This window comes from Saccopteryx bilineata, chromosome 2 (assembly GCF_036850765.1).
Source record: "Saccopteryx bilineata isolate mSacBil1 chromosome 2, mSacBil1_pri_phased_curated, whole genome shotgun sequence".
In the NCBI taxonomy this organism is placed as follows: Eukaryota; Metazoa; Chordata; class Mammalia; order Chiroptera; family Emballonuridae; genus Saccopteryx; species Saccopteryx bilineata.
Genome location: NC_089491.1, coordinates 102,803,029 through 102,816,871, shown reverse-complemented (window position 1 = coordinate 102,816,871; position 13,843 = coordinate 102,803,029). Strand labels below are relative to the sequence as shown.

The window sequence follows — 13,843 nt, the reverse complement described above, 5'->3', positions numbered from 1 at the left end:
CCTCAGTGTTCCAGGTTGACGCTTTATCCCACTGCGCTACCACAGGTCAGGCTGCACATATTTTTTTAAACGTCCAAACAACTAAAGATGGGAAGTCGTAAGGGTATATATTATATTCTCAGGAGAGGCTGCCCAGGTGGAGGGGGAAAAGAAGGTGTAGAGATAGGTATCTAGAGAGCCGGAGTGTGCGAGCAACTTGGTCTCGACGCCCCGGGGTAATGGATCACCTCAGGTAACACCGCCCCCTCCCCAAACACACACAGGTAATCTGTGTCCACCACTTGCACCTGAAGCCTAAATCTTCATCTCTACCTATCAATCAAAAACTGCAATGTTCTTAATGTTTAAGTAACTGCACCTGCTTCTTTGTTTTCACTGGGTAGGATTTTAAATAGCAATCCTGAGATTTACTCACTGGTTAGATTAATGTGATGACATTTATTAAATTCAGCTATTCCTGGACTGTGCCAGGGTGAAGTCAAACACATTTATTGACTGAATAATGGGATATATAGTGGCACCCACAGCATTGTAAGACTCAGCCTTCCTGTTGAACGTGCTGCCACACAGCATTGCTCCCCTGGTGGGAAAACAGGATGGGTGAGTGGGGGTTTCTCACTGCTTCATCCTGATCCACCACTTGCAAAAAACAAAACAAAACCCAGGACTCATTGTTTAAAGATATTTGAGAGGCCCTGGCTGGTTGGCTCAGTGGTAGAGCATCAGCCTGAAGTGTAGAAGCCCCAGGTTCGATCCCCGGTCAGGGCATACAACAGAAGCAACCATCTGCTTCTCTACCGGTACCCCTCCCCCTCTTTTATTCTCTCTTCCCCTCCCTCAGCCATGGTTCAAATGGTTAGAGCAAAGTTGGCCCTGGGTACAGAGGATGGCACCATGGCCTCATGTCAGGTGCTAAAATAGCTTGGTTGCTGAGCAACAGAGCAGCAGACCCAGATTGGCAGAGCATCACCGGGTAGGGGCTTTGCCGGGTGGATGCTGGTCAGGGCACATGCAGGAGTCTGTCTCTGCCTCCCCTCTTCTCACTGAATTAAAAAAAAAAAAAGAATTAAGGCTTTTTGGCTGGGCCCTGATGATTTTCCAAGTTATATAACTTGCAGGGGCCCTTACCATGGGTTCCTGTAGACAAACTCTGCCCTGAAAGTTTTCATCCCCTGGGCCTGGGCCCAGGTCCTGGGGGCTTAACTGTCAGGACTCAGAAAGTACATGCAGGTGGACAAAGGAAAGCAGCCTCATGAAGCTCACCGCCCTTTGTGCTAACCCTGCCCTGTGCTCACCGTGCCTTCCGGGTCCACAAGCAGAAGGTGCTTGGCCTGGCCGTCATGCATGCCGGTGAGCACGAAGGAGCCTGGGTTGGTGGTGCTCTTCCGGACCAGGAAGTCCCCGTCACGCTGCAGCAGCCCTTCAGCCTCCTGCCTGCTCATCTCGCCCTGGTACCAGGGCTCGGCTCTCAGCGCCTCCAGCACGCCGGCATCTGGGGGCCAGGGCGACACAGGACTGATGCACTCCACCGATGCAGCCTTGCTCATCACAGGCCCCATGCACTGGTTCCTGAGAGCATCTTCAAACGGTTCTGCTGGCACCATTGGCCAGCACCAGGCGACCGAGGGGTGGGAGGAGCAAACGACAAACAGCACAACGTGAGCAACGGAACATGGAGGCTGCTCTACTACAACGAAGCACTGGCCATGAACAGAGGCTGACAATATAACGAGATGCATCGCAACAAGCGTTTGAAGGCACAGCCCAAATCTTGGCATGACTCCTTCAGATAAGTCTGCCTTTCCAAGGCAGCTAGGCCCTGTGCCTGTGCCAAGGGTTCAAGCCCGCCCTCTGTCGAGCAGATTAGGACGACCGCCTTTCTGCACCCCGCGTGCCACACCCCAACTACTTTCTCTGGAAGGTTGGCTTGGCTCTTTAACAAATATGTTCTCTCCCAAATAAAAACCTGCCAGACCAAAGGAAATGCACACCGGAAAAGGCAAGTTGCAAGATTTTGATTTTGTGCAAAACCTAAACCCAACCTATCAAATGTTTATTTCAAGATCTTTGTATTGGACAGAAAACAGAGCGGCAGCTGTCAGACGGGAAGGGGGTTGGGGCAGGGGGGAAAGGTGAGGGAGTTCAGCAAAGAAAAAAAAGCTCATAGACACGGGGAACAGTGTGGTGATCATAGAAGGAAAAGGGGATGGGGGAGGTAGGAGAGGGTGAAGGCGGTAAATGGTGATGGAAGGAGACTTGACTTGGGGTGGTGAGCACACAATACAATATATAGATGATGTTTAGGAAATTGTACACCCAAAACCTGTGTTATTTTATTAACCAATGTCACCTTAATAAATTCAATTTGAGGAAAAAAATCTTTGTATGGGTGAATTTTTAAAAGAAAAGAAAACTGACATTTACAGGGTGCCGTTTATGTGACTTGCCCTGAGTAGGAGCCCTACCTCCCCTTGACCTTCACTCGTTTCCCTGTGGAAAAGGATCTCGTGTGAGTGTCTGAGGTTGAGCTTGACCCTGGGCCCTTCAGAACACACCTTTCCCTGCAGGGCACCAGTCGGGGGTAAGACTCCTGCCCTAACATCAATACATGCCAGGAGCAAACATCTCAGTGTTTGGTTTTTAAATAAGTACTTGTGCCCTGGCTGGGTAGCTTGGTTGGTTGGAGCATTGTCCTGAAGCACAGAGGTTGCTGGTTTGATCCCCTAGTCAGGGCACATACAGAAACAGATCAATGTTCTTGTCTCTCTCTCTCTCTCTCTGTCTCAAATAAATAAATTTAAATAAATAATTGTACAAAAGCTCACTGAAAAAATATGTGGAGTGCTGCATGAAATGTGCTATAACAGATATGACTTAGGGCCATCTGGCACCCCCAAACAACGCAAGCACCACAAGAACTAGGACAGTGTCCTCCTGGGCAGACTGGCATCCTCAAAGCTCAATGGGTTTATTCCTGGTCATACTTCCTACTCTATAAATATTCAACAGAAGCTGCAAAACAAGGCCAATTATTAGTAGAAGATGGGCAGAAGTGAGGTGAATAAATGAAACCGAAATTAGATCATTTTGATACTTTTTTTTTTTTTCCTGAAGCTGGAAACAGGGAGAGACAGTCAGACAGACTCCCGCATGCGCCCGACCGGGATCCACCCGGCACACCCACCAGGGGGCGACGCTCTGCCCACCAGGGGGCGATGCTCTGCCCATCCTGGGCGTCGCCATGTTGCGACCCTCCTGGGTGTCGCCATGTTGCGACCAGAGCCACTCTAGCGCCTGGGGCAGAGGCCACAGAGCCATCCCCAGCGCCCGGGCCATCTTTGCTCCAATGGAGCCTTGGCTGCGGGAGGGGAAGAGAGAGACAGAGAGGAAGGCGCGGCGGAGGGGTGGAGAAGCAAATGGGCGCTTCTCCTGTGTGCCCTGGCCGGGATTCAAACCCGGGTCCTCTGCACGCTAGGCCGACGCTCTACCGCTGAGCCAACCGGCCAGGGCCATTTTGATACTTTTTAAATCATTTCATTTATATAGTTGGAGTAAAAAAGTTAAAATTATTGATTAAAATTTTACTTTATTTTACCTTATCTTTTTTCTGATTGCCTGGAGTAGCTGAAAATTTGTATTATCTTGTTTCTGCACCGTCAGCGTCACCATTATCCCATTGTCATCATTGCTATTTATCATAATTATCACCACAACTATCACCATCATCACCATTCAGCTCTAGTGGTTCAAAATAAACAACATAGAGCACTGCCCTTTTTTTTTTTTCATTCTTTTCAATAGATACTATCCTCCCAGAGTCCTTTCCTCTTTTTGTCTTCTCTAATTTGGGGAGCAGGAGTAGAAATGGATGGATGAGAAAATGTTGGTTCTGATTCTCATGTTTCCCATCCCAAACCCCAGACCAATCTAATTCTCACTGGGTTCTGGGCCCAGGAATCACCTGGTAAACTGGCCAAATTGAACAGTAAAACGGGCTGACCACAAGCACAACTACGAAACTGCAGTTGTGAGACATTGTTAAACTTGGAGCAGGGGCTAGAGAGCCGCCACATTGCTCTACATTGTGGGGAAGTCACTTTGTACCTCCTAGGCTGCTTCCAAATTATTTCAAGTATTTCAAGTAAAGGCATTGGATTAGATTATCTTTAAGGTGCCCTAAGCCCTGGGATTCTACAGTTCCTCTGGTTCCGGTCATTGCTGTCAGTCAGAATGGGAGTCCAGTATCCGGGAAACCAAAGTGGCTGAGGAGAAATAGGCTTTTGTTGTGTTGGTGCTGCCTAACCGTGGACGCACTCAACCCTGTCCTCACTCACACACCATGGAAAGTATTGTCCAGCCAGTAGTAAACTTTCTTAGCCTCTAGGATTCTCTGTTTTCTCTTCTGTAAATAAGGATAGTAATAGTAATAACAATACAGTCCCACGTCACTTAATGATGGAGATACTTTCTGAGAAATGTGTCGTTAGGTGACTTTATCGTGCAAAGATCATGGAGTGCACCTACGCAAACATTGATGGTACTTTTACACAACTGGCAGCACAGTAGGTTTGTTTACACCAGCACCACCACAAACACACAAGCAATGTGCTGTGCTAGGACATGAAGACACCAAGGACTTTCACTAGGCAACAGGAAATTTTTAGTTGCATTGAAACCTTATGGGGCCACCATCCTAAATGTGGTCTGTTGTTGACCCAAATGTCATTTTGTGGCACATTGCTGTAATAACATCCACCTGTAGTAATAACATCCACCTGTAATATCTTTGCAAATATTAAATAAATGCAGAGCAGATGGTAGAAAGTTGTTAAATATTAACCTCTTCCTTTCTTTAGCCTTTAAATCCTCAAGGAATTTTAAAAATTGGGGGGATATAGAGCTCTTTGTGAGCTCGGGAGTTTCTTTCAAAATTTCTTAACAGTTTTTTGCTCACCATTGTCATCCCATTAATGAGTTCATGGGTGATTTAATTTTCCCATATTTATGACACACAGAAAGCCCCTGCTAAATACCCCACTGTGTTGCTATTTAAATAGTTTCCTGTCTCTCTCTTTCTCTTTCCTTATTTTCCATGTGGGCATTTGTTACTGCCTGGTAACTCACAGAGGCTAGTTCAGCTCTCCGAGAACAGGAACGTTGCCTACTCTGTTTTCCTGTACATCCCCAGTGAGCAGAATGGTATTTGACACATGCTAAGTGTTCAGTGGAATGGGGGAGAGACTTGAAGTGGTAGAGAAAGAGAGAGGATGAGAGAAAAATGAAAGAGGAGGCAAACACTGCACGCATATGAGAAGGGCTTGTTGCAATTTCTGGGTCGTGTGTTGGTCTTGCCCAAGAGACCGAGGGCTTTATGAGGACAGCGGCCATGCCATTGCACCTGGACACTTTGCAACTGAGATAGCACTTAACAGTCAATTAATTATTAAGTGAATAAAGAAATGAGTGTGTTTCCTTATGTAGACTGATGGTCTCGATATGTGCACATCTTCAAGAGCTAAGCCAATGTCCCAAAGAGAAGAGAGTCGCTGTGCCTCTGGGGAACAGAAAGGGATGTGGTCAAAAAGCACAGGCTGGCTGACGTTAAAAGTCCTGAAAAGCCCGATCATAACCCAGAAAAGCACTGCTAATCATCAGCATCAATCAGAACCCAACCAGCACAAAGTTCAGTAACTGCACAGACTTCCAGTAAAAGGCCATGTGGAAAGCAAGCTCAGAAGCAAAGGAAACCGAGGGCGAATAGAAACCCACTCATGTCAAAGAGGTCCTTCCTGGGGCTGCCCTCTGTGCTGCCCCCCACAGGCGGCCCGGCCTGCGGCGGGAGTTGCTGGGTGTTCACATAGGTGGGGGCTTCTCCCGTGGGCGCCACGTGTGCTTTCCCTTCCGACGTGCTGTAGGTGTCCGTGGACCCTGCAACAACAAACGAGCCCTGTTTCCTCCTCTGATGGGAATGCTGTTGGTGCATTTGTGATTGAGCCCCCCAGTCTTCCAGGAAAGGCCCTTCAGGCTGACTGTAAGGACATTCTTCTTGTAGCCCCTACCCCCGTGGTTTAAATCTCCTCTTCTGACCCTGTCACATGCACTACTGCATTCCGGCTAAGACACATCTATACCCTCATGTCAAAGTGCGACCATTAGTCCATGGCAGTGGAGACCCGTGTGGTCAGCGATTCACCACGACTCTGGGCCCGTGACTGGGCGGGTACCACTATTCTATACACCGGAAACTAATATAAAATAATATTGGATGTCAACTGTTATTGAACAACATAATGTTTTTTAAATTGTTGTCATTCGATCTCAGCACAAATAGCTATGATAAGGGAAAAGTTTTGTTGTTAAATTAATAAATGGTTAAATTTATAGACATAGAAGCTTAAATTGGATCTTAATTCATTCGTCACTGCGTCTCCTTCAGACCTGTAGAGTTAGTAGTCAGAGCCCTAGAGCTATCAAAGGAGTTATGGAAGTGTCTGAGGAAGGGGAACATTTAAAATTAATTTAAAACTTTAATACACAAAAGATACATGTGTATGCGCACACGTGTGCACAGAACTGTCTATGGAATGGAGACTCATGTTGGCAGTTAGCTGTCAGTCATTTCTAATTTTTTTTTTTAATTTTTCTGAAGTGAGAAGCAAGGAGGCAGAGACAGACTCCCGCATGCTCCTGACCAGGATCCACCCAGCAAGCCCACTAGGGGGCAATGCTCCTTTGCAACTGGAGTCATTCTAGAGCCTGAGGTGGAAGCCATGGAACCATCCTCAGTGCCCAGGCCAACTCTGCTCCAATGGAGCCTTGGCTGCGGGAGGGGAAAACAGAGTCAGAGAGAAAGAAGATGGGGAAGGGTAGAGAAGCAGATGAGTGCTTCTCCTGTGTGCCCTGGAATCGAACCTGGGACTTCCACACACCAGGCCGATGGTCTACCACTGAGCCAACCAGCCAGGGCCTCTAAATTATTTTTAATGTGGGGTGTAGGTGCATGCTCATGGATTTGATAAGATGTGGAAGTGTCCTCTAAATGTACTCAGGGCCGTGCGGATGTGTCCTGGTGCATCTCTGCCTATGGTAGATGTCACTCTCCTCCTCTTGCAGTTGACCCTGGAGAGTGGGCAGTGGAAGGAGGCCAGGAGAGGAAAGCTATGCTGGTTCCTGTGAGGACCACTGGGGCTCAGCCCTATGGAGCTTAGGGACAGCATGATACACCCTTCCAAGTCTGCCAACCAACTCCCACTGAGATGGGTGGAGGTCACTTCCTCAGACCTCTGGCCAGAAGAAAGGCACCTGGGCACCTGAGAACAGTCAGCGCTGAAGGACACACACTCATCCTGGTATGTCATCTGTCTAGGAGTTGTCAGCAGACGTGCAACACCCTCACTTCCTCACTTTGTGTATTTCTATGATCTGGTCAGGAACCTACAGCCCCACCATCCACAGGGTTTTCAGTGGATTTTCCTGCCATTCCACAGGGGATAAACTAACACCGGGGAGACACCACTTTTTTTGCGTGACAGTGAGAGTCAGAGAGAGGGACAGACAGGAAGGGAAAGAGATGAGAAGCATCAATTTTTTGTTGCAGGACCTTAGTTGTTCATTGATTGCTTTCTCACATATGCCTTGACTGGGGGGCTCCAGCAGACCGAGTGATCCCTTGATCGAGCCAGCGACCTTAGGCTCAAGCTGGTGAGCCTTGCTCAAACCAGATGAGCTCGCGCTCAAGCTGGCGACCTCGGGGTCTCGAACCTGGGTCCTCCACATCCCAGTCTGATGCTCTATCCACTGTGCCACCGCCTGGTCAGGCTCATTTTTTTTTTTTAACACAAATGTTCAAACCAACTTTATCTGTAATGCTCACAAATTGGAAACAAATATCAATCAACAACTAAATGCAGTGTAGGATACTCATACAATGGAATACTAGTCACCAATAAAAAGGAAAAATAACTACTGATGCACATAGCCACAGGAGTGAATCTAAAACTAATTTTTTCCGAGTGAAAATAAGTCAGATAAAAAAGAATGCATACATATAACTACATGTATATGAAGTTCTATAAAATGCAAACTGATGTAGATAAACATACAAAGCAACACAATGGTTTCTTAAGGATGGAGGTGGAGCAAGGGAGACTGGGAAGCGACACATGACTTTCGTATTTTATGTTTCTTGTCCTTGTTACCTTGCTTCTCACCTTGCCTGACAGGTGCTTGCTGCCAGTCCTCACCAAACGGGTCTCCTAAGTGTCTTCCCTGGTAATAAGTTTGTTCTTTTCCTGAAAACTATAGATACAAAGAGGAAAAATTATGCTCATCTTGTTTTCCCATCTCCAAAAGCCACAGTGCGGTAGCAGGCACATCAATGACCAGGTGGCTCGTCCCCAATTACACATGACTTTTCCCGTCATGCCCCACAGCTGACATTAAGATTTAGGAAATAAGTTTGTGTGGGTGAGAGGAAGAGACTGCATCTCAACAAAACTGCACATTCGCCCCTTTATTCTCATCCCCCCTCCTCACATGTGAGCATGAATTGAGCTCCCTGGACGCAGCAGAAGTATCTATGTGCCAGAATACACTGGTCACCTGACACACCTGGGCAAGTCCGCCTAGGGATTCCTTCTTAGTGTCAGAGCGGCTGACACTTTATTTCAATGCTATTTTGACACTATTATTAGTGTGGTTATTATTTATGTCAGGTAGAAGACATCAAAAGAACTCTCAACACAAAATAAAGATACCATAACCCTAGAAAACAATTGCCTCATTAGAATTTGGAGTTAGAGGGAAACCCAGGAAAATGACTAAAATAGAAAAACTCATAAAGTTCCTACCACTTCAAAGGCCTGTGTCCACTGTCTTTTCAGAGTACCCAAAGCACCCAAAGACAAGTTGAACATGTATTGAGCCCTGTCTTTCCTCATTAAGATTGCAGTATAATGAAATTTGCCCTAAGGTAGAGAAGGGACCTCCAGATCCTACCTCAGGAATCACAATACAGTCCAAGGTATTTGACTAAGCACCTTATGATGTTAAAAACAAAGGCTTAGCTTTCCCTACTTGTCTGCTCTGTGAAATCCATGGGGAAAACATTTGCGAGTTATTCTGTCAGAGGCCAACCTGAAAACAAAGCTGAGAAAAATACAAGGAAATAAAGTTCAGTTAGCCAGCATCCAGAGAAAGGTATAAGATTAACCTGGGCTGTGTCAGCGGCATGGGGTCTGGCTTTCAGTCGAGCATCAACAAAGCCCCCCGGAGGGGGCGTCTTGTTTGGAATGCTGTTGTAGTATGGGTGGTCTGAACCGTCTCCTTCCTCTTCCGTCCACGGTTCATCCAGACTCTGCATTCTGTTAAAAGAGAATTTTCAAGAGCTTTAGTCAAACGCTGAACCTGTAGTCAAAACCAACACCTCGAATGTTAATACCTGTCACCCCAGAGGGGTGAATTTAGTCACTTTCTACTCAACCACATAGGTCTCAGGCGTATTCGAAAACCACATGAATGGTATAGTAAAATATCTCTGTCTTATTCATAGTTTTACCCTTTGGAAAAGTCCAGTCATATTTGAAACAGAAAATAAAATCCTTTTTCAAAAGTACATTTTAATTAGGAAAGAAAAAAAATTTTTGTTGTTATTCCATTTATTTATTCATTATTGATTAAATCTTTTTTTTAATTAATTTTAATGGAGTGACATGGATAATCAGGATACATATGTTCAGAGAAAACATCTCTAGGTTATTTTGACATTTGATTATGCTGCATTCCCATCACCCAAAGTCCAATTGTCTTCCATCACCTTCTAACAGGTTTTCTTTGTGCCCTTCCCCTCCCCCACCCCCTCCCTCTCCTCCCCCCACCCCGTAACCCCCACACTCTTGTCCATGTCTCTGAGTCTCATTTTTATGTCCCACCTGTGTATAAAATCATATAGTTCTTAGTTTTAATTTAAAAACTTTAAATGTAAAGATAACCAGATCCTCAAGGCAGAGACACATACTTTTAGTAAATAATGAAATTTACCCAAGGCAAAATCAACTAAAAATGAAGATTTGGTGACATCAGGGGAAATGGTAGTGTAAGGACCTCTGAAAAATTTCTCTTCCACAAAAGCAACAATAAAACTTGGTAAAAAAATTTTCTATTTGTTTTTTTTTTTAGAATTAACTATTTAAAACCCTGAAATTAGCCAAAAGCTTGCAACTACCTAGAGAGGTATATATTTTGCTTGTTTGTTTGTTTGTTTTTTAAATAAATGGAAAATAACTGTAAGAACAGCAGCTTTGTCATTTTAACTTGCTCTATTACCATCTCTGGGGTAGTTTTGAAAGCAAAGCACCTGCAGTCACAGAGAAAACCAGTAGCCTGAGAGCCATGGGGGTGGGGACAAACGGCCTGAGTCTCCTTCAAAGCCCCATTCCCAGAGAGCTGCCATTAAGTAAACTGTCTAGTCGTTCCTTAGAAGAAGTCATTCCTAAGGCTGTCTTTACGTGACCTGATTCAGAACTAGCCCAGGAAAAAAATGCCTCTTCATGAGGAAGGTTTATAAAAAATAACGAGAGGCCATTGTTCAATAGCATGACTCCCTGAAGTAGTAGACAACATTTGGAGCAGATAGTAGGCTAATGAAAAGCTTAAAAATAACAGCTAGAAAATAGGATGTCTGTATGGGTTTTTGATAAACTTCCACATATTCCGAGGAATCTAGGAGGCCACATGTATTCACAGGGCTCTGTTCATGTCTGCAGATGGAGGCTTGCTCATCCTTGGAAAGATGTCAAAAGGCCCTAGTTTCATGTCTGGCTTACCTTGGAGCTACACACAGACAGGAAATGAAAGCTAAGGCAGAATGACCAACTGCTCAGCTTGGTGTTAAAAGTTGCTTCCTATACAAACAGAACCCCTCAGAAAGCCTGGGAAACTTAATAGTTCCAGGAATTTAAAGAAATATTTCTCTAATCATTAGCTCTCTAATCAATGAACTGATCAGAGTTGTCAGTGGCCATAGCTGGCAAAAAATACAGACTTTATGGATTTAGTTTAGAAAAGTTATAGAAACAAAACAGCCACAAAAAACACCACCAAGTGCCAAGGAGGGAAGAAATCTGACTTCCCAAGTTGCTGCATTATTTACAAGCTCTAGTTTCAAATAAAGTAAAATGTATGAGACATGCAAATAAACACAAAGAAAAAAAGCAATCAATAAAGACTAACCCTGAGGAAATTTAGATCTGGACAAAAGACCCTCAATACTATGAACAGCTGACTTCTTAATTGAAAACAGTGAGAGCCAGAAGGCAGTGGGATGGCATATTCAAGTACTGAAAGTAAAAGACGGTCTACAAGCACTTTATACCCAGTAAAACTATCCTTCCAAAATAAAGCAGAAACAAAACATTTCCAGATAAATAAAAACTGAAAACATGTCATCACTAGCAAATCTGCCCTGCAATTTCCATTAAAAGAGATATTTCAGGCTGAAATGAAAGAACATCAGATGGTAACATATACTAACATGAAGAAATAAAGAATGAAAATCCAAAATTAAATTTCCTTTAAACCTTATTATATATTATAGAAACAATACAGAACTTTATGCCTTAAAAATTTTCCCAGAGAACCATGGTAGCTCAATTAACTCTACCTACTTTTGTACATGGTGTTTTTTTATCATATTATTTATTTATTTATTTTTTAAGAGAGAGAGAGAGAGAAATAAAGATAGATTTCTTGTTCCATTTATTTGTGCATTCATTGGTTCATTCTTGTATTTGCCCTGATCGGGAATCAAACCTGCAACCTTAGTGTATCTGGACAATGCTCTAACCAACTGAACTACCTAGCCAGGGCTGTACATATTGTTATAATAACAGTTATTTGATTATTACATAACATTTTAAAAGTACAGAAAATCATAATTAACATAAAAGATACCTATATATTCACCACTGACATTAAGCAATGTGAACAGTTTGCTATATTTGCTTTCTTTTTTTTTTTTTAAGAAATAAAATTTGTCGCCCTGGGCTGTTGGCTCAGTGATAGAGCCTGGCGTGTGGATGTCCTGGGTTTGATTCCTAGTCAGGGCACACAAGAGAAACAACCATCTGCTTCTCTACCTCTTCCCCTTTCCCTCCCTCTCTCTCTCTCTCTCTCTCCCTCCCTCCTGCAGCCATGGCTCAATTGATTTGAGCAATTTGGCCCTGGGCACTGAGAATGACTCCATGGCCTCCACCTCAGGTGCTAAAAATAGCTTAGTTGCATAACAATGGAGCAATACACCAGATGGGCAGAGCATCGCCCCAATAGGGGGTTTGCTGGGTGAATCTCAGTCGGGGCACATGCAGGATTTTGTCTCTCTACCTCCCCAACTCTCACTTAATTAAAAAGAAAAAAAGAAAAAAAAATTTCAAACTTACTTTGGATCAATAGATATATGAAATTAACAGTCAGATGTTAATGGTAGATTCTACAATGGGTATGAGGGTGTTCACTGTCATTTTTTTTAAATATTGGTATCTTTACATTTTAAAATGCTAGAGAAGAAATATAGTTGACAAATGAAGTTAAAGCCCACTATACCCTACCTCATCCTTGGATATCCAAGAGTCAGTGTATAATATTCCTGCATATATATATATATATATATATGCATTTACCCATAAACTATGTATACAATTGTCTAACATTTCCATAAATGATTCATATTGTTTTTCACACCATTTAAAAATTCTGAGATTTTTTTCTAGTAATACACAATACGGATGCATTCTCTGTAACAACTGTATCCCATTATATATAAAATATATATAATGACACATGAAATGTTGCATGGTTGCACAGGAAACGGAGCAAAAACATTTTACAAAAGTTTGTTCACTCATTCTCCTGCAAGGGCCATCTGGGCCTCTGTCACTTGCTAACTCTACCTCTTCCTGCACACAGCTCGTCTGAGCTTGTAGCAGCTTCTGTTGACCAGGAACAAGTGGGGCCTCCCCAGGGACCTCCAAAGTGAATGTCTTAAAAGAAATTTCTCAGTGGACAAGGGAAAAAATCTCTTTCAAAAAAAGTGAAGATTTCAGAGGGATGACATGAAATCTTCCTAACAATGAAGACAAAGGTAGACAATTCCTACATGACTAAGTCACAAAATGTGGCTGCAGAAGTTGGAAATGCATGCAAAGTAAACTTGGGGGAAATAAAATGAAGTCTGACTTACAGTGATCACGCCAGGGTAACAGGCTTTCATGAGAGTTCAGTCAAGGAGAGTCTACTGAATGACCACCATGCCCTATATTACTATTTTAATGCTTAATGCTGCATGGTAAACCCCTATGTGCTAAGGGAATTCAATGATAGGTCCTGAACATTTTTATAATAAATCAAATGTCTCACAATTCCTGTTTGTATTTACCATTTTATTTAACACTCAAAATCACAGTATGGCTCCTATTATTCCTATTTTACAGAGAAAGCTGCTGAGCCCCAACTGGTTAAAGTACTTTACCAGAGCCACGTGGGCCATGGAGTCCCCAGGCTACAGAGGCCAGTCGAGCAGGACTGACACTGGTCATTCCAGGCACAAGGCCCCACAAGGGAGCCGCTGAGTCAGGCTGCTGGTTAACCATGATGACCAAGGGCCATGGTACATGCAGACCCTGCGGGGATACAGACCCTAGGAGGTGACACGTGAAATGTTGCATGGTTGCACAGGAAACGGAGCAAAAACATTTTACAATGTTTCTTTGTAACCTTGGCTACTGTCACTATAGTTTCAAGAAAAAAATGTTTTTCCAAACATTCAGAGCATTGCCCATATGTCGGCTTC

At 43.9% G+C, this 13,843-nt stretch overlaps 1 protein-coding gene and 1 non-coding gene across 3 annotated transcripts in view; one reads left to right on the top strand and one right to left on the bottom strand.

Annotated features, from left to right (window-relative positions):
• Window positions 1-13,843, bottom strand: part of SHC3 (SHC adaptor protein 3) — a 139,979-nt gene that overhangs the window by 14,386 nt on the left and 111,750 nt on the right. Inside the window, exons 8-11 of one of the 2 annotated variants that reach the window (XM_066257548.1) lie at window positions 9,212-9,362; window positions 8,211-8,298; window positions 5,770-5,928; window positions 1,296-1,594 (exon numbers count right to left, since the gene is read on the bottom strand). In XM_066257548.1, coding sequence (XP_066113645.1) covers window positions 1,296-1,594; window positions 5,770-5,928; window positions 8,211-8,298; window positions 9,212-9,362 — 697 coding nt within the window. The remainder of the gene's footprint in view (window positions 1-1,295; window positions 1,595-5,769; window positions 5,929-8,210; window positions 8,299-9,211; window positions 9,363-13,843) is intronic. The other variant, XM_066257549.1, reaches the window with a different exon arrangement.
• Window positions 693-768, top strand: TRNAF-GAA (transfer RNA phenylalanine (anticodon GAA)). Its single transcript has one exon. It is a non-coding gene; the product is annotated as a tRNA-Phe (tRNA).